We start from the raw sequence: 20,036 nt of genomic DNA on the forward strand, positions 1-20,036 counted from the left end.
AAATAAAAGTGAGAGCCTATTAGATTTTTTTCACTGGCTGGATTTCATACAATACAGCACAGCAGTTCTGCCTGCGTGAACTAGTTTCTTTCAGCAGTGGCAAGGGCTATGAAAATTGTAGTAGTCAGAGCAGAGGGTTAGGGTCTGAGCAAGTGGCTCCTCTGTCTACCATCTAGTAAAGAACAGAATAAGAAGGCAAAATAGTTTCCCAGAATAAAAAGTAGCCATTGCTTGCATGTGCTCTTGCCAGCACTGGCCATTTTCAAAGGGGCCTAGGCCAAGCTGCTGTACTGTGGCTAAAGCAGAAGACCTCAACAGCTGCAGAGACCCCTTTGCACATCTGATAACTAGCTTGGGCAGCAAAGGAAAGAAAGCAATTAACACGTCCAACTAAACCAGGAGTGAAATCATATTAAACAGAGCAAAAGACCTGAAAGGAAATATTAAGGAGGCCTTAAAATAGATAACATATACTATATTACAGATTTAGCTTAAAAATGTTTGTAGCGGTTATTGATGTTACCAATGTATTAGACTTGGTAGGTAGCTAAATGGCTTAGTTTGTGTTAAGTGTTTTAGGCAAGTTGTAAGAAGAAAGCAGCCTTGTCTGTGAAGACCATAAACAAAAGGTGAAGAAAAACTAGGGTGGTGGCAAGTAGCATCCCAAGATGGTGAAGGATGGAGATAAGAAACCCCTTCTTTCCAGGATATTAGTTTTCATAAGGATATATATCCTAACTGAGACCTTTCAAGGCTGTAGAAAATTTGGTTCAGCCCGGATCCTAAAATCTCAGTGAAACAACAACATTGGTTTACTTAAACCAGAGAATATTTGTTAGAATAAATCATGTATAAATATATAGACTGACAGGGAGGGGGAACTGGAGAGCTCAGATAATTCAAGAAGACCTGCTGCTAGTCTGCACGCCCACCCTTCGAGTCTCTCCTGCTGGTATAGGTACAAAGCTGAGTGGCACTGTTGTTGGGGCCAGCCAGATAGGCATTGGGATACAAGTTTAAATTTTGTGTTTTGAGTAAGCACTAAAAGGTTGAGCAGTAGACCTGTCTCTTGCTTCTTTTCATCAGTAGCCAAGCTACCAGTTCCCTGGTAATTCAGGTAACAGTTAGTGACTGCTTTCAAGAGGTGGGCACTTATCTGTTTATCAGCGAGAGTCAAAGCAGCAACGAATGATCAAGCCTGTGCAGAAGATGAGGAGGGATAAAAAACACTGCAACAGCATGTAGAAAGAACTGTAGCAATACATTCTGTAAATGGCTATTAGAAAAGGATGTACGTACAACTCCACAGTTTGCAATTATTTTACTTTGATTAAATAAAAAGACAGACATTTAGATACTATATTTCCATAAAATGTGTTTTGTATTGAAATCAAGTCATAGTGGAATTACACTAAAAAAAAAAAAAAAAAATGGCCATTCCCCAAAACCTCTGTATCTGCCAGACTGCAGGCCTCTGGAAAAGGCTGTACCAACATTATTCCACTGCACAGTAAAAAGGCTCTTGAAAATAGGCTCCACTTGCCTGTCGGCCATTAATGAATTTGCCTGTAGCCCATCATTGTTTCCTTAAATTTCCACCTGCCAGATGGTCTATAAAACACTGTTCTGATCCGGTGGATACACCCACAACAGCTGTTAGATCAAAACATCTGCACTTCCAGCCCAGTAAACATTGGCACTGCTTTAGAAAGAAGTCTGAACACAGCAGTCTTGTCTAGCGAGGCTGGCCAAGAAGTCCTGCTTTAGCAGCCAGAGCTTCGTTCTGCTGAATGTGGTACTCCTGAAATCTCATGGAGATCCTCTGTGTCATTTTCAAATACTTCTGTAAGCAGTGTTCTGCGCAGGTTGTCTACAGGAGAAGGAGACACAGAAAGGTCAGTGCAATGATTAAAAGAAAAACACTACAGAGGACTGTCCGAGGTGACGTATGGATGGGTGGAGATCTGGTATCCTGTATCTATGCATAATTAGCTCCCAATTAAACAGCCTTTGTCCCACTGCCTGTTTGTAATGGGGAAAATGTTCAGTTTGTAAGAAGAATCTGGATTTTCTTCTGTCATTTCCTCTAGTAGGGAACCACAGCAGAAAAAAATTAAAATTAAATGCATCCTCAGGAGGCCTTTCTAGACTATCGTTCCCATGATTCATAATGATTTAAGAATGGCTTCCCAAAATAGGCAAACAGTCAAAAAAGGACAGTGCCCTAAAAAAATCCAACAGCACTGAAACCCTGAAACGACATGGGTAGTCCAGGAGCATTCTAGTGGCGTTCCATCTTCCGAGTAGTTACAGGTGGGTTACTTTCCCTTTTCTAATGATACCATGCAGCACAGGTCTCCCTGTTCGAGTATGAAGGTCTTAAGAAAAGCTCTAAAAGGACAGATTACACAAGGCTAATTCTTTGTAGTAACAAGGCCCATGCCAACCTTGGGAACACAAAGGTCGTCTTTACAAAATGCTAAATAGAACATAAGAAAAATACTGAACATGTTTCTACCCCCCATGGTCTAATTGACAAAAGGTTTAGCACAGCTTTGTCCAGCAACCGTTGGCCAAAATTTATTTATTTATTTTTTAAGGGCAATGGGATAGTAATGCTCTCACACAAAGGAGCTAAAAGGTTCAAGAGTGAGAACTCTACCTGATGGACATCTTCATGGAAGCAGAACTGGAGAGAAGTAATTTTTGCTTCTTTCAGGTAACATTTCTCACCAGGACGTTGCTTACTAAGGAGCTATAATCTCTCAAGTAACTTTACGACTCTTTGATCATGGAAAATCTTTCAAAGTTTCTTACCAATATTAGAATCATTAAAAACGAGGATTGGAAGGGACTTCAGGAGGTCACATCTAGTTTAACCACCTGGTCAAAGCAGGACCATTCCCAACTAGATCGTCCCAATCAAGGCTTTGTCTAGCTGGGCTTCGGAAACCTCCAAGGGATGGAGATGCTACAACCTCTCTGGGTAACCTGTTCCAGCGCTTTACTACCCTGCTGGTGAGAACGTTCTTCCATATCCAACCTAAACTTCCCTTGCTGCAGCTTTAGACCATTGCTCCTTGTTCTGTATCTGCCACCACTGAGAACAGTCCAGCTCCATCCTCTTTGAAACCCTCTTTAGGGAGCCGAAGGCTGCCATGAAGTCTTCCTTCAGTCTTCTCTTCTCCAAACTAAATAAGCCCAGGTCCCTCAGCTGGTCTTCATAAGTCATATGTCCCAGTCCCTGAAACATTTTTGTTGCCCTCCGCTGGACTCTCTCCAATGTGTCCACATCCTTTCTGTAGTGGGGGGCCCAAAGCTGGACACAGTATTGAAGATGTGGCCTCACCTGTGCTGAATAGGGGGATAACCACTTCCCTTGATCTGCTAGCAGTGCTCCTTCTAATGCAACCCAGTATGCCATTAGCCTTCTTTGCAACAAGAGCACACTGGTGACATATTCAGCTTATTGTTTGCTGTGACCCCCAGGTCCATTTCTGCAGAGCTGCTGCTTAGCCAGTCGGTCCCTGCCTGTACCGGTGCGGCAATTCTACGACAAACTGTGCAGCAGTTTCACATGAGAGAAATTCATACACTACATACCTCTTCTGATTTAACCTCTCGGCTAGTGAAGTCTTTCACACAATCCAGGAAGCAGGTTTCTGTAAGCTTATTGTATGTCCCAAGAAACTCTTTGAACTGAGGGGAAAAAAAAAAAATTGAACAGCTATTCAATGTAGAAACTCACCAATGTTTCCACAAAACGTTTTCTTCCTGTGCAACTTCACTGACACTGGCAGAACAACTTACACATCTAAAGCGACAAGTCACTGGAGATAATTTAGCATCAATGGGATGGCAGCATTTGATGCTGAAATCTATTGTTCAGCTCGGTCAGAAACAACTCCAGGCTTGCTGATGACCAACATATTAAAATTCTGGCTGCCATAATGCTGTTCCCAATTCAAAAGAGTATAAAAATGCAACTCTGGCTGCATTTTTCTTGATACCTGGAAGAAAAGTTGCCTTTCAGGTGCATGACAGTAGCTTCCCTACCTCTGAAAACAAAATGCTAGATTAAACGTCTTGAAATGAGTTTCCATAACCCTCATGTGCTGAGCTTCTGTGTGCTGAGGTAATGCAAAACTCTCAAAGCAATCCTTTGAGTGCAGCCTCTTACCTGCTTGATTTGATCAGATTCTGGTATTTGCCTGGCCATATTTTATCACTGCGACTCAGACACCTATTTGGAAGACAAAGCTTGTGTCATAATTCACTCAAAAAAAAAACACAGTAAGAAAATTAACGTTCTACAGCTGGAAAAAAAGGTTGAACCATCTCTGAATGTGGCCAAACATTTCTTTGAAACCAAACTTACAAGAGCAACTGTTGTATCTTAAGCTTCCAACATAATTGGTGTCTTTAAAACCATCTCAACAATAGATCTACCTTTGATTTAAAGAGATAATGTCAGGTCAAATTTAACTCAAGCTTCAGATCTTGTGAAAGTAAGATTTTTTTTAAAGTCCAAGGCCAAGAGGATTGATGCAATGAATTTTTAATGTCCCAATGGAAACAGCTGTCTATACAGGAACAGCTCCCTGCAGTTTGAATTGACAGTGCAAATACCTGAAAGGGAAGGTGGCTATACAGAGCAATTCTACGGTCATTGTCCAAACTGAGAGAAATGTAAATGAATGAACTGAAAACATGAATTCAGTTAAACTAATATGATTCCTTACCTGTTACTAACCTGACTGACTGACAGCATCCATTTGAGAGTTATTTATGAAACTGAAATGTATGCAGTTAAGAAAAAAAAATGCCCATGTTCGTTTTGGGCGCTACAACCTTCCCAAATCCATCTGCCAGGTGTTGTGGTTTTACAATAATTTTTTTAAGTGTTTCTCATCTCTGCTGGTATTAGAAACACTCAAAAAAAAAAAAAAAAAAGGACTGTGCAGAAAAAGCAATAAGTCTATCTGTAATTGCTAGAAGACAGATATAAAAGTAAAATAGAAATAAGAAAAAGAAACATTCTTTAGTCTTGTTTGCAGTAACCTTTTGTCTCATTTATATCAACAATAAGCAATAAAGGCAACAGGATTTAAGCTGACAATGCCTCTTAAAATAGAGAACTGGAGCACTGAAACGGGTGCATTTGGACTGAAGTAGTGTTCTAATGGACTCAATACCCCACACTTAAAAGCCAACATTAAATTTTTAATTACTAAAAGGTAAAAAATGCAGTGCATCTTATGAGATAAATATAAGGAATCTTAAGAAGGAAATAAGAATAGCTCAGAAAGGATAATAGACAGGGGGAAAAAAATATGGACACCAAGGAAAAGGAAAGCTAAGAACTGAAGGTGGTATCTTGAAGGAAGACTCGGATATTGTTTGTCCATAGGGAGGAACAAGTTAAGGCTTGAAGGCACAGTTAAGACTTCTTAGGAGGAGAACGCTGGACCAAGCAAACAGCATGCCCTGAAGGTCAACAGACCTCCAAAAAGTCCATACTCCAACATTTTTACTTAAAAGTTGTACCTGCATATAACTATTCTGGCAAAGAGTATTTTTTTTGCTGAGACAGTTATGCACTGGTGAAACCCCAAGTGGGGATGCAGTTACATACCAGGATAAGGTGCTTTATGCTAGTTATAGCTCCATTTTGGCCCTTAGTATAACAGAACTTATATGCAGAGACAAGGCCTCTGGCTGTGTCAGATCACAGCTGGGGTGGGGAAAAAGGGAGAAAAGGGAAGTTAATTTCAAGGCTCTCAATTGAGAACATCCTACCCCCCGTCTTCCAGTGTACAAATCAGTAAAATTAAGTGTCTACATAAATCTGAGCTGTCAGAATAAAGCATGGGAGAAGAGGCACTTTTGGTTACCCAGGGTATGTCTACACATATGCTTTAATGTGCATTAGCCTATTGTAATGCACATGAAAGCATCATAAAAAAAAAAATAATACACTTTCACTAATATGCATTAAAATAGGGTAATGAGTGTTTTTCTAGTACTTCACAATAGAGGTCATTTTTACATGTGCTCCGGAGTTGGGAGGGGGTGGCACTTAAAGTAGAGAGGCTGTGAATTAAGACACTGCAGTGTCTCGCGTATCAGTGGCCCTGCACTTAAAAAAAAAAAAAAAAAATGGTGGCGGGGGCACCTGAACTAAAGCCTGTTTGATGAGTTTTAGTTCAAGCGCCCCCACCACCATTTTGAAGTGTGGGGACACTGATGCACAAGTCATGCCAGTAATTACTGTGCTTCAGCAGACTTGATTAACAGAGTCTGCTCCGACGCGCTGTAATTACAGCACGTTGGAGCAGGCTCTGCACTTGTGTACAGGCACCTAGAGGTACTAGATTTATTGCGCATTAAAGAAAGTGATGCATCCCCAGAAACCAAACCACAGGCAGCTTTACAGAGTGTGTTAAAGAGCACCAGCACGCTCTTTGATTACAAACGCAATATTCTTCCCATGTAAAGCCTCACCAGAAATGAGCAACTCTATTTTACACTCACTGAAATAAGCACCCATGCAGCGTGCTTTGGAGATGATACAGACAGGGCAGGTGGTGACCTGCACATTGGAGGAGAATGAATAGAGCTTACACGCCAGGCGCAAATCTAAAGGGTGCACATCTAAATGTCTAGCACAGCAAATCACTGAAAAGCTGACTGCTTAGCACTGAATAAAGCCAAACTTGAGCTTCATCAAAATCATGTGTTCGGGGAGGAGGGCACAGGTTCTCTGTACGGAGCACATTTGATCTTGAAACACAGAATTCAGGCTATTTTAGCTGTGCTTAATAGAAAAAAAAAAAAAAAAAAAAAGAGATCTCTCTGTTGCAGTCAGCTCTGCTTGAAGTGAAACACTAACGTTCAGACATAACAGCCATACATTGAACCTCTAGTAGATGACAAAATTAGTTTCTCTGATATTCGGTGGAAATATATATTAGTCAGAACTATTCATAAGTGAGCCATTCAGATAAGCCAATCGTTCTACTCTTTCCAGCAAGAAAATGCCTTTTCAACAGAGACCTGAACACTGACTTGTACGGCAAAAAGGGTTATTTAAACATTGACTGGAACTTTGAGGCAAAATTTAAGAGACTTAATTATACCCATGTGGAAGCCAACATGCCCGAGAGGGTACTTATGATCCTCAGAAAGAAGAAAAAATGACCAAGAACTACATCCAGGCAGACAGGTTAAACAGGTGAATCTCTTAAAGAAAAATCTGCAGGACAGGGTTGCTTCTCAGAGGCAAGAAGTTGGAGGGGATATGCAGAACTCCAAGCAATTGTAGCAGGCACTACTATAAAGTGGGACAGCAATTCGTGTGAAATGGATGACTACTTCCTTGTCACATGACTGCTTCGCTGCTATCTCATTTCTTAACCAGTTTGCCAGGAAGCACAAAGAAAGCCAGCTAGTCTCGTCAGAGCCCAAAGTGGTAAAATCCCACCGAGGTACGCAAGTCTTGTGTTCCCACCAGGGCAAAGAAAATTAATGGTCACAAACCCCTACAGTACCCCTCTCTCACATTTAATATTCTGACTGGTGATTTTTATCTGTGACTTAAGGCCTTCTCATTTAATCCTAGTTTATCAGGATTAAAACAACTGATTTACTAAAACGTGTTTCCAGAAAATCTTTGCGCCTGCGCTTGGGGAATAGCTTTAATTGTGAACGTAACAGTGTGGTGCTGCCTAAGTGCCTGAAGCACAAATCCATTTCTCTAACGTTGGTGCGTGCCCTACCATCAGCAGTGAATTTATATAGCTCTGTGCGTACGGCTCTCTCCGGTGGCTATGAATCACTCCAGTTGCCCTTGTGCCGCCCAAATGTGTTATGTGAATGTTCACAGAGACGCATGTCTGACTTATTCCTGGGGTACGCTAATGCCACCTATCTGTCCTTGTTGATGAATCCATCCTTTGTGAAAATAAGGAAAGAACAATGAAATAATCCATTCTGGCCTGACAGGCTGGCACTACAACTAACGAGCCAGACAGATTCCAATGGATAAATTCGCTGCATTCAACATGCGTCACATCTAACTCCTATTCCAGCCCAGCCTCCAGAGGGTCAAGGAAGGCTCCGAGCTGAGCACGACTTGAAAGTCAGGTGCTGCTGTTTTTAATGCGAGTCACCTCCGAAAAAGGCAGGTAGCTATTGAGCAAATTCCTACAATGACGCTCAGTCCTGACTCCCCAGGAGAACAGTCCACGTTAACCACGGAGTCACAATAAGAGACGCACCCCGAGGCGACTGTGACACAGCACGTTCCTGCTCTAAAGGAAGTGGACTACAGTACATCCAAGAGGGGGCTATTATTACTGCATTATCATGTCCGCAGAAAAGACCGGCACAAGGCCTGCAGGAAAAAGAAAACGGTAACTTATCTGCAGCTTTTTGCGGAAGATCTTAAGAGTCACTTGTGGCTCGGGAGCCGAGGTCTGGGTATCATAACTATACAACAGACGGCAGATGGGTGCACTGGAGAGCCCTGGGCCACTACAGAAGGACATGTCCCTGGGAAGCTACTGCTTTTGTGACTCATCATTAAAGCTCTTCTAAATGGTGCATTTAAAACAATTGATGGTGGTTTGGTTTTTTTTTTTTTTAAACTGTATGAATATAATAGTCGAGACTGTGGTTTTGGCTTACCACTAAGCATAAAGATTTCACTCCCCCCCCCGCCCCCCAAGAACGGCTTCCAAAGGTAACCGGTTTGGAGCTAGTTAGGTCCTCGGTCTCTGACCCTTCTTCTCCAGCTCGGTTTCCAAACCTGAAAAAATGCTGGGATATTTCTGTATGCAGCCGCCATTCCTGTCACCATGGAAACCCCAGATCACCAGGTAATCATAGCTTTAAAGAAACTTGCTTTTCTTTTTTTTTTTTTTTATAAAAACAGTGATTAGGTTAAAGCTTCCTAGCCAGCTTGGGGCCAATCACTTGCTGGTTTCCATGGCAGTAGCAGCAGTAGCCAGCCCCACACCTGTCAGAACTTTTCTAAAATTTCAGCAGCGTGGGAATGCCATTTCCCTTGCTGCACCTACAGACTCAAGGCAGCAATAAGCTCATGCACGTAATTGTTCTCGGCAATTTACTGAAACGAAGCTTTTGATTCTCCTCGCTGTCAGAGTAGGTGGCGAAAATCCTGACGCCACTGAATGGATGCAAATCGTAAGTGAACCATACAGAAGCTTACAAAGGTACTTTTTCACTGACAATCAGCATTCACATCTATCATTTAATCTAGATGTAAAGTCAATGGGAATCTTTCCCCTGGGAGTGGGAGAGACGTCTTAGTGTATTCTCCCAAAAGAAGACAAATAACTGCCTTATGGAGGGAATTTATCATTACTGTTAAGAGAGCCAAGTGTCACCAAAAGCAACTTTGTCCCTGCAGCTACCACGTTACACGTGAAGGTCCATCAGTAACACAGCCATAACTGGTTGTAGGGACTTTCCTTGGAGATGTAAGGAAAATGCACGGGTTTTCCCATGTTTCATAGTAGGTAGGGTCGGAAGGGACCCGAGCAGCTCATCAAATCCGATCCCCCGCCACGGGCAGGAACGAATGCTGGGGTCAAATGACCCTGGCTAGGTGATTATCTAGCCTCCTTTTGAAGACCCTCAGGGAAGGAGCAAGTACCACTTCCCTTGGACGTTGGTTCCAGATCCTAGCCACCCTGACTGTGAAATAATGCTTCCTGATGTCTAGCCTGAACCTACTCTCAGTCAACTTGTGGCTGTTATTCCTAGTTACTCCCGGCAGTGCTCAGGGGAACAGGGACTCTCCCATTCCCTGCTGGTCCCCCTGGTAAGTTTATAGACGGCCACCAGATCCCCTCTCAGCCTTCTCTTGAGGAGGCTGAACAGGTTCAGGTCCCATAGCCTCTCCTCGTGGGGTCTGCCCTGCTGCCCCTGGACCATGCGAGTGGCCCTCCTCTGAACCCTCTCAATGCTGTCCACATCCCTCCTGAAGCGTGTGGAAGGGGAAGTTACAGACGGTGTGTTAAAAGTCTGACAGTCATAGCCTTGAGAAAAGGAGCATTAAGTTAAGAGTTGCTATGTTAGAGATGAACGTCCCTGACACGTGAAAAATTAATTTTTAAAGTTTCAGAAGTCCTTTTATTGAAGCTAGAGTGACAGCTACATAGGAAACCAGAAAATTAGACCATAGGAAGGTGGGGCTGAAAGGGACCTCATGAGGTCACCCACTCCAGCCTCCTGCTCAAGGCAGGAACATCCCTAACTAAACCATCCCAGCCTGCCTAACCTGTTATTACAGTATGTCCAGCCCTAGAAATTTTCAGCTTCTTTAGGTAGGCTGTTCTAGTGCCTGATTAGTAGCATGACTAACTCATACAAAACCGAAACTACAATCATGACACTATAACGTGTAAGCAGTTCTGTGTTAAATGCTGATGTGCTATATTCAAAGGCCCAACCATCCCACTAAAAAGACGCAGCCTCGAAGCGCCCTCTTGTGCCCAAGAGTTGGTATACAGCTCATCTGCAGTCTAAATGACGTGTTTTATGTCAAAACTGCATCAGGCTCTTAAGACAATTTGTGCGCACGCAAGAGCTTTCCTTCCTGTTAACTTACAACGCGTACTCCATCTTCAGCCTTACGTAGCCAGGACAAGATTAGCTAGCATGTCCCGTGATGGACAAAATCTATTCCATGTGCTGAAAGACTCGTGCCATTCACAGGATGCGCAGGCAGCGCACCAAGTCTGTGGCCCAGACTCAGCACTGGAAGAAGCAACCACATCTCTTAGCAAGCTCAACTGCAGAAAGATTGATTAGCTCTGGAACTGAACCTGGATTAGCAAATCTGAAAATCAGAGCCACTGGGAACCTCTTGAACATTTCCAAGCAGATGCAACAAAGCATTAAAAGAAAAACAACCAAAACAACCCCCCCCCCCCCCAAAAAAAAAACACCCACCACCACCAAAAAACACAAAACCTACTTAGCTTTGTGTGCTCTCCATTTTACATGCAGACTGGGCCTGAGGCCATTTATTTGGTGAGCAGATGACACCACCACCTAAACTGCAGGGGAAGCTTTCACTTAATCATTTCTTCCTGCCTTTTAGCTCTCACCTTCCGACATTTCTTTACTGAATTTATGCTTGCCAAGCCAAATTCCAACGTGCTATAATTGAACACTGCTAGTGACGTCTGGGGAAGCAAGTGAAAGGAATCTCAAGTATAGTTTCTTTGTTCCTATTTCACTCTGGAGTTAATTCCAGGTTTATCCTCTGCATGAAACAGCTTTTCTGCTTGAATTCTCCATTTCCTTTTACCTTTGAAATAGTACTTCTTGTTTTGAAATCTTTAACTTTCTAGTATCAACTGTATTAACCCCTCTCCAACTTTGAGAATCCTCTCTGAGCTCGCCATAAGGCTTTTTTCTTGAGCCAAGAATTGATTCCACAAACAGATTAATTTAGGTTCTTCAGGCGTGCTTCCTACAGTCTGGCTGTACCCAACACTGCTTTCAGATAGATTAATACTGTTTATGTGGAATAGGACTCAGTACTGAATAGGGCTTACATCTTACTTTCCACTTTGTTCCTTGATGTAATAGTTTCAATTGCTTGTAAAAAAAAAGATAAAATAAAAAAAATTAGGGTCTTTCCTTATGTCCTCTGATAGCACCACAATCTACTATCTACTGTGGAAACACAGAACAGATGCTCCTGTCGTCTCAAAAAAATGGAAAAAATGTGTGTCACAACCCAAAGTTGTGATTTTTTGTTTGTGTGCGTGCTTCGGCACTGCTAAATTATTTCCCGCCAAATTTGTCGCTTTCTTTGCACGGTAGAGGTCTCTGCTGCTAGAGAGAGCTCTGGTGCAACGGGGGATTTCCCGCCGAATTGTAGCTTCTTTGCAGTGTGCATCTCTTTCTTGCACCGTAGTGATGCACACTGTAAAGAAGTTCCTGCCATTTGTATTAGGATCCGCACCATGTTATTGTCCGACTCCTAATTTAGGCACACGTGGCAGCTAGCGATTGGCTTGCTAGCCGTACATAAAGCTTGGGTAGTTTCCGCCCAAGCCGGAGGAGGGAGGAGAGAGAGATTCTGTATGAAGATCTCCAAGCGCTGTGGACCCTTGCGGACCCGACGTGCCTCCCCTAAGCAGGCAAGAGAGGCAATAGAACCGAGCCTACGGAGCTTTTGCTTCTTGCCTCTCCCCGTCGCCGAGCGCAATCCTAGACGTATCCCTTTCCTGTAACTTCAGACCCCGCGGAGCCTAGCAAACTCCGGGGAAACTTTTTGAACCCAACTTAACTGGACCCGCGGAGCCCAGCAAGCTCCGTGGGAGTAATCGATTTGTCAGAGTCCTCCAACGAGGGTTCAAGCGGGAGCTGTGCCTGGAAACTTATCCAGCCTAGACCGATACCATCTTTGGGTGTAAGTAAACGATCTTTTCAATCAACCGTTACGCCTCCGTGACTAATTCTAACTCGTGTGCGCAAAACCGCCCCGCGGTTTCTCCCACCCCGCGTGTCCGGGCTGCCGGCCACAGCCCGCGTGCACCGGAGACGGGTCCGGTACGACCCCGGTTCGCCCCCGGCTAGCTCATGGCGGCCAGAATGGGATCGGAATCACCGCCGCGCATGGCGACAAGGGCGGGCTTGGGGCCCGGCCCGCACAATATGCATATAATGTGGTGCGCACAAAGATACTTAGACATAGCTCTGTGGAAAAAAAGGCCTGTGTGTGAATGGAATCTAACCATGTTACTGAGTTATAAGGAGCATAAGAGGACAGGCAACATGAATTATGAAAATCCAAAGAGTAGCTGGAGACCAGAGGCCCCACATTGAGTTGGCCTCCCCACTACACTGCACCCTCCCCTCTGCTGTGCTGTGCAAGCACCCTTGAATCCCCCCATCCAGCCCCCAAGGGCAGGAGCAGGAAGCTGGAGAAGGGAAAGGTGGGGCTGGAGACCCCAGAAGCAGCAGCAGGAGAGTGATTTTGGGGGGGGAAGCAGAGGAGCACCTGGACCAGGAGCTGCAAGTAAACCCCTTGCAGGCTGCCACCTGGATAGCTCTGGTCTAGCAGGCAGGGCAGAGTGAATGCATGGTAGTCCCAACTGTGTCACTGGCCTGGTGGGCAACACAGGACAAACCATGTAACCTCCCATCTCTTTCAGGTCCCAGACTGGACCAACAGGGTCAGCGATGCTGATGTACATTATGTGAAACCAGCAGCATCTAACCATGGCCAGACCCTGTCAAATGTTAACTGGTAACTAAGGTATCAAGCAGACTGACCAAGTTTCCCTATGACACCAAACTTTGGGGGAAAGTGTCCACACCCGAGGACAGGATGGTGATCCAGGCTGACCGTGACAAGCTCAGAAAATGGGCAGATGAAAACCTGATGGCGTTCAACGCTGAAAAATGCAAGGTATTCCACCTTGGGAAGAAAAACCTGCAGCATGCTTATAGGCTTGACAGTGCTATGCTTCCTAGCACCACGGCCAAAAGGGACTTGGGGATCATAATTGACCACAAGATGAATATGAGCCACAATGTGATGCTGCAGCTGGTAAAGTGAACAAAACTCTGGCGTGCATCCATAGATGCTTCTCAAGCAAATCTCCGGATGTCATCCTCCCGCTGCACTTGGCCTTGGTAAGGGAAGGATGTGGAAAAGGATCCAATTCAGGAAGGATGTGGAGAAGCTTGAGAGAGTGCAGAGGAGAGCCACGCGCATGATCAGAGGGCAGGAGCACACGCCCTATGATGAGAGGCTGCGAGCCATGGGACTCCAGCCTGGTAAAGCGCAGGCTTAGGGGGAACCTGGTGGCAGCCTATAATTATATAAAGGGGGTGCATCAGGATCTGGGGGGAACATCTGTTCACCAGAGCACCCCAAGGGATGACAAGGTCAAACAGTCACGAACTCCTCCAAGACCATTTCAGGCTGGACTTAAGGAAGAACTTCTTCACTGTCCAAGCCCCCAAGGTCTGGAACAGCCTGCCCCCAGAGGTGGTGCAACTCCTTTAAGAGACATTTGGATGTTTATATTGCTGGGATCCTTTGACCCCAGCTGACTTCCTGCCCCTGGCACGGGGCTTGATTATCTTCCGAGGTCCCTTCCAGCCCGAATGTCTGAAGTCTATGAAACTTCCTACCACAGTCTTTTTAAGTCTGAAATACTGTCCCTGGACAGTCCAAAGCCTCCATCTTTATTTTAACCTGAATGCTTCCTTTAATAGAAAAAAAAATTCCAGAAACATAAATTAAATCTTTTCCCATCCCAACACTCAAGTTGTTACCCAAACTTCCTTGAAATTAACACATGGGGACTTATTAAAACTTACCATAAAAGGAGACAGCCGTGGGAAAGACACAAAGGCCCTGGCAGACTCTACGTTTAGGATGCGATTAACCTGCTAATTGCATCTTAAATAAAAACCTGGGTGCACATTCAAGCAATTAACGGTGCAACCAAACAAAAACCAGCCACGAGGTTGTCCCAGAACATTTTTGTGGCTGATTTCTAACATGCCTTGAATGCGTCGGTGGCAGGGTCCCCGCCATGTAGCCTAATGCTGGCAGCATGGCAGGGCCTGGCCGGCAGCTTAGTGCCGGGGGCCACGTGGCGCTACGCCCCGCTCTTGCCAGGGTGCCGTGTGGAGGGCAGCTCAGCGCCTGGGCCAGGGAGCCAGCACACCCGGGTTCCCGCCCAGCCTTTGACCTTGGACTTAGCTTGACCTGGTGGAAAAAGGTGCTGGACAGTAGCTGTTGCAAGGACCCTGGGATCAGGCAGCCTCTCCTGGATCGGGGCCCTGGCACACCAGGACCTGCACAGATCACGCCTGCAGCCAGGCCACCCCCGGCAGTCCCTGGGGCCGAGACCCACCACCACCTGCCCCCCGCTCCGCCCAGAAGGACCTCCCTTCTCATCGTGCCACGAAGGTAACGTACGCAGGGGCCGGGCTCTCCCATTTCCCGCTCGCCAGGAGGGACCGCTCATCCCACTGCGCCATAAAGGTAATGTATGTGGGTCCAGGCCCCACCCCAGCACGGCCAGGAAGGCTCTCCCATCCCACTGCGCCATGAAGGTAACGTATGTGGGGTCCAGGGAGAACACCGCGGCCCCCTGCATCCCCCCAGGCCCAGGCCCCGACCCGGGGCAGCCCCCGGCGCGCACTCACCCCCGCCGAGCCGCAGCACGTGGGCACCACGGCAGCCGCGGCGGCACCTTCCGGCTCGCACATTCGCCGCGGCCCGGCCACGAATCGGCGCGCGCGGACAAGGGGACAGCTTTACTTACCCGCGCGGGCGGGTGCAGCGCTGGGAAGGGTCCCCCACCCCGGAAGTGACGAAGCCCCTGGAAGAAGCGGCCGGTTGGTCTCCATCCTTATTTCCACCCGGACACTTATGAGCAGCACGCCAACCACCTCACGACCGCCCGGCCCCTTCGCGCATGCGCGCCAGTCTCTGCCCCGCCCCGCCCCGGCTCATGAGGCTGCGGTGGCGCATGCGCGTGAAGCGGCTCGCGAAGCCGTTGCCATGACAGCAGGCGTTTCCGGGCGGCTGCTTCCGGCGAGAGGTAGGGCTGGGGTCGGGCCCTTCCTGTGCGGGGCAAAGAAGCTGTAAGCGCGGCTGGATGTCGGTGAGGCTGTAACTAGGTGGGAATGAGGAACACAAATGAGGCGGAGCGGGGAAATGAAGGGGGAGACTTTGCAGTGGTAGTAATTCAAGGTAGAAAAGAGGCCGTCTGGGAAAAACGAAATAGCGGGAAATTAGGAAGATGGAGGGCAAAAAAAAGCGGGGGAAGGAGAGGTCAGGTCTGGCAGGTACCTGGTTGTCATGCGTCTGTCTTGAGTCCGTGGGTTATGTTTGTATCCAGCAGGGTGACGAAGTGGAGTTCGTAGGCTCGTCTGCGAAAGGTGTTTTGTAAATTCCCTTGCACGTAATTACAGCACGGTAGTTGTTGATGCCGCCCACGCTCAACCCAAGTCGCTCTCGGGGAGCCTCGCCCGGCTTCGGGGCTGGCTGTCGGCGCTTTCGCCTCGAAATAAAGAAGCGGTGCTGCGTGGATGACCCGGTTCTCGCTCGTTCCCTGGCTGTCAGTGAAGCCCGCTGCTCCCAAGCTCCTTTGTGGTGCCTTAGTGTAATTGTAGTGTCGCATAACTGTGACCAGAAGTCCTACGCTAGAGATGGGGAGAGAAGAAAATTATCAGCAATTAGGTGAACAGCAAGGAAGTTGGCAGCATTTCAGTGCAAATGTGTTTACCCTTAATTTTTCTCCGACTTCTGTGTAGCGCATTAATTACAGGCAGTCCTTGACTTAAGACGTTTCGAGTTGCAACAAACAGTACTTATGATGTTTATAAATGGACACCCTGTTTCAACTTCCTGACGTCAGTTTCGGTCTTAACGATGCTTGATCTGACGTAATGCCACGCCAGCGAACAAGTTTGCTGCGTCGCCCATCTCCCTGGAGAACATCTGTCCAAACTTCCTCGGACGCTTTCTTTAAGAAAGCAGGCGAGACTCCAGGAAAACCTGCAGCCAGGACTCCTGAGACGACTCCAGCCAGGAGCCCTTCAAAAAATCCAGCCAAGTCACCTCAAAGAAGTCCTTCCAAATCAATAGGATTGCTATTTACAATATAAATACATTAGTGCAGCTATGAGCAGACAAGGTTCCTTGGGTGAATTTGATATCTTTTATTAGACCAACCCAAATAGTTGGAGAATAGTTATTAAGCAAGCTTTCGAGTTCAAAAACCCTTCGTCAGGCTAAGGAAGTTTCAGCAGTTGGTGTTTGCTCTTCCTGGATGGGATGAAATATAGTGTAGCTATATTACTCATCTATAATTGATTGAGTACAAAATTCTGGGTTATTTTTGGTGAAAATAGGGTATCTGGCCTTGGTTCAGGAGCCAATCCCGCATTTATAACATTGTTTGCTATGGGAAAATCGGTTCCGATTCGTGACATTTCAACTTAAGATGCTGTTTTCAGGAACCAGTTGTGTTGGAAGTCCGAGAACTGCCTGATCTGGACAAGTAGGCAATTGCTATTTGTTATGGTAAATTAAGAGGAAGGCTACTCTTAGTGCCTTGTGCCTTTGCATCATTTCCATCCTCTTTATGCCTACATGGAGCTTGTAAATCTTTTTGTGGCCTTGCACTAGGGTTACCATATGTCTGAGTTTTCCTAGACATGGCCTCTTTTTTGAGTCCTCCAATATCTGTCTAGGTGGTTTTTTGAAATAGGAAACAATGTCCAGGATTTTTCTCTGCTCCACTGGTGGGAGTGAGGGGATGGTGATTGGGGGCAGGGGCAGTGCTGGGGGAAGCTGTCCGGGTCCTGGGGCTGCAGCAGGGCAGAGGAGGCGCCTGCCCCTCCAGTGGGGGAAGGGAGCAGGAGGCCCTTTGAGGGTAATGGAGAGCTCTGTGGCCGGGCTGTTGCCCTTGCTTGTGGGGCTGGGTGGCCCCAGGAGATGCTGCCTGGGGGAGGAGAGATGTGGCCAGGCTGTCTGGTGCAGCCTGCGCCAGGGCCAGACTTGCTCCGATGTTGCCCACATAAATTGGGGCTGCTGCACTCCAGCCCGGTCGGAACAGGGGCAGCTGGGTGCCCCCTCTTTCAGGACTGGGGGGAGCAGGGAGCTGCAGGTCTGGAGTAAGGGGCACTGACAGGGCTGGGGGGAGTAGGGGGCTGTGGGTTGGGAGTGAGGGGCACCGGCAGGGCTGGGGGAGGAGGGGCAGGAGCTGTGGGTCGGGAGTGTGGTGTACTGAGAGCGGCATGGGGCTGTGGCTTGGGGGTGAGTGGCACCAGCATAGCTTGGCTCGGGGGGGGTTGGGAGTGAGGGGCACTGGCAGGGCCAGGAGGCTGAGAGTTGGGAGTGAAGTGTCCCCCTGACACATGTCTTTTTTGGAGCTGCAAATATGGTAACCCTAGTTTGTACAGAAGGAGAATTTTCAGCCCTTTTTTTCCCTTCCAGCTTTTTTCAATCACTTTTTGGATGCCAAATTAATTTGTCTTGAAAGTCTGAGCTGGCAGATAGACCAGATAAAAAGCTCAAAATAAATGTAGCTTAGAAAGAAATATTTATTGGAAGACCATAATAGAGAAGACAGAAATGAAAAGATCATAAATATTAAATGTTTCATATGTGTATCCTAGATGAGTCTAATCACAGAAGAGTTGGGCTAGAAGCGACCTCCAGTGGTCAGTGAAACAAAACCCTGCTCAAGGCAGGCTCATCCCTGCTGAACTCTTCTATTAAGGTCCTTGCCTAACCTAGTCCTGAAACTGTGCAGTCATCCCTGTCACACAACTAGAAGGCATATTGCCCCCAAATCTGGAAATTACAGAGATGTAGCTACAAAAAGTCACTTACTGGCTATTGATATACTGAGCTAGAATGTAATTCTGCCTCTTCAGAAAATAAACCGATTATGGTTCACAGATGAATAAAATTAAGTGTCAGGCAGCTTCTTCAAAGAATGTAATTTCCATAGAGTGGTATCAGAATCCATTGCCTTTTTGAAGTTGTTGGAATATATGATTAGATCATTTTATCTTCCTGTTATATGATGCATATTGACTTACAATTCTTGTATATGTGTTTTCCCAGCAAGTAATTTGCTAAGTTATACTGTTAGTTTATTTTAATTTGATACCTGAATTTGATGTAGAGGCTTTCATTGCCTGATAAATGTGAGATTAGGAGGGTAGTAAAGCTCTGGAACAGGTTACCTACAGAGGTGGTAGAATCTCCATCCTTGGAGGTTTTTAAGACATGGGTAGACAAACCCTTGACTGGGATGATCTAGTTGGGGCTGGTCCTGCTTGGAGCAGGGGGTTGGACTAGATGTGACTTTCTGAGGTCCCTTCCAACCCTCATTTTTTATGATTAGCACCTTCAGCAAAGTCTCTTTGGGATTGTTAAACAAGTTCGTTGGCCCTCGGGCAGTGTTCATTTACATGTTAGCTGCAGGTTGACTCTGAGCTCAGTCATGCAGTGAAAGTCACTGTGTTTAACTGATGATGTTGGCAAAGAAACAGACATACAAATTATTAAGATGCAGAACAGACAGGTTATAGCTGTTACAAATGTATAAGGCTATATAATAAGAGAGTCGTAGTGGATGGGTCGGTATCGACCTGGAAGGGTGTGGGCAGTGGAGTCCCGCAGGGCTCAGTCCTTGGACTGATACTCTTCAATATCTTCATCAGCAACTTGGATGAAGGAGTGAAGTGTACTCTGTCCAAGTTTGCGGATGACACAAAACTGTGGGGAGAAGTGGACACGCCAGAGGGCAGGGAACAACTACAAGCAGACCTGGACAGGTTGGACATGTGGGCGGAAAACAACAGAATGCAATTCAACAAGGAGAAATGCAAAGTGCTGCACCTGGGGAGGAAAAATGTCCAGCATACCTACAGCCTAGGGAATGACCTGCTGGGTGGCACGGAAGCGGAAAGGGATCTCGGACTCCTAGTGGACTCCAAGATGAACATGAGTTGGCAGTGTGATGAAGCCATCAGAAAAGCTAATGGCACTTTATCGTGCATCAGCAGATGCATGCCGAACAGATCCAAGGAGGTGATACTTCCCTTCTATCGGGCGCTGGTCAGACCACAGTTGGAGTACTGCGTGCAGTTTTGGGCACCACACTTCAAGAGAGATGTGGATAACCTGGAGAGGGTCCAGAGAAGGGCCACTCGTATGGTTAAGGGCTTGCAGGCCAAGCCCTATGAGGAGAGACTGGGGCACCTGGACCTCTTCAGCCTCCGCAAGAGAAGGTTGAGAGGCGACCTTGTGGCTGCCTATAAGTTCATCACGGGGGCGCAGAAGGGAATTGGTGAGGTTTTATTCACCAAGGCACCCCCAGGGGTTACAAGAAATAATGGCCACAAGCTAGCAGAGAGCAGATTTAGACTGGGCATTAGGAAGAACTTCTTCACAGTTAGAGTGGCCAAGGTCTGGAACGGGCTCCCAAGGGAGGTGGTGCTCTCCC

At 46.4% G+C, this 20,036-nt stretch overlaps 2 protein-coding genes across 10 annotated transcripts in view; one reads left to right on the forward strand and one right to left on the reverse strand.

Moving 5' to 3' along the window:
* Nucleotides 1–1,306: 1,306 nt before the first annotated feature.
* Nucleotides 1,307–15,438, reverse strand: TIMM9 (translocase of inner mitochondrial membrane 9). 2 transcript variants are annotated; one of them, XM_014598824.3, is made up of 4 exons: nt 15,333–15,438; nt 4,181–4,243; nt 3,604–3,699; nt 1,307–1,870 (listed from the first exon to the last, which is right to left on the reverse strand). In XM_014598824.3, exons 2-4 carry the CDS (start codon nt 4,217–4,219, stop codon nt 1,736–1,738), a joined length of 270 nt encoding a protein of 89 aa, XP_014454310.1. In that variant the 5' UTR covers nt 4,220–4,243; nt 15,333–15,438; the 3' UTR covers nt 1,307–1,735. The 2 variants fall into 2 exon arrangements, with proteins under 2 accessions (XP_014454310.1, XP_014454309.1); XM_014598823.3 differs by lacking the exon at nt 15,333–15,438 and adding an exon at nt 15,214–15,319.
* A 107-nt stretch (nt 15,439–15,545) lies between these two features.
* The window catches only part of KIAA0586 (KIAA0586 ortholog), a 108,265-nt gene continuing 103,774 nt past the window's right edge, over nt 15,546–20,036 (forward strand). For 2 of the 8 annotated variants that reach the window (XR_002087876.2, XR_002087875.2), the window contains exon 1: nt 15,618–15,674. Coding sequence is in view for 3 of the 8 variants with exons in the window: in XM_019479998.2 (XP_019335543.1) it covers nt 15,669–15,674 (6 nt within the window). In the remaining 5 variants the exon portion in view is untranslated. Of the gene's footprint in view, nt 15,691–20,036 lie in introns of all 8 variants that reach the window. The other 6 variants (XM_006267628.4, XM_019480002.2, XM_019480000.2 and 3 more) reach the window with 5 other exon arrangements.

This window comes from Alligator mississippiensis, chromosome 2 (genome assembly GCF_030867095.1).
Source record: "Alligator mississippiensis isolate rAllMis1 chromosome 2, rAllMis1, whole genome shotgun sequence".
Taxonomy (NCBI): domain Eukaryota; kingdom Metazoa; phylum Chordata; order Crocodylia; family Alligatoridae; genus Alligator; species Alligator mississippiensis.

Excerpts from the sequence above, each read along its gene's own strand:
- TIMM9 (XM_014598824.3), bottom strand. The coding sequence starts at position 4,219 with ATGGCCAGGCAAATACCAGAATCTGATCAAATCAAGCAG. Across the intron at positions 3,700-4,180 it reads AATCTGATCAAATCAAGCAG|TTCAAAGAGTTTCTTGGGAC; the intron begins GTAAGAGGCTGC and ends TTTTCCCCTCAG. Across the intron at positions 1,871-3,603 it reads GAGAGGTTAAATCAGAAGAG|ACAACCTGCGCAGAACACTG; the intron begins GTATGTAGTGTA and ends CTTCTCCTGTAG.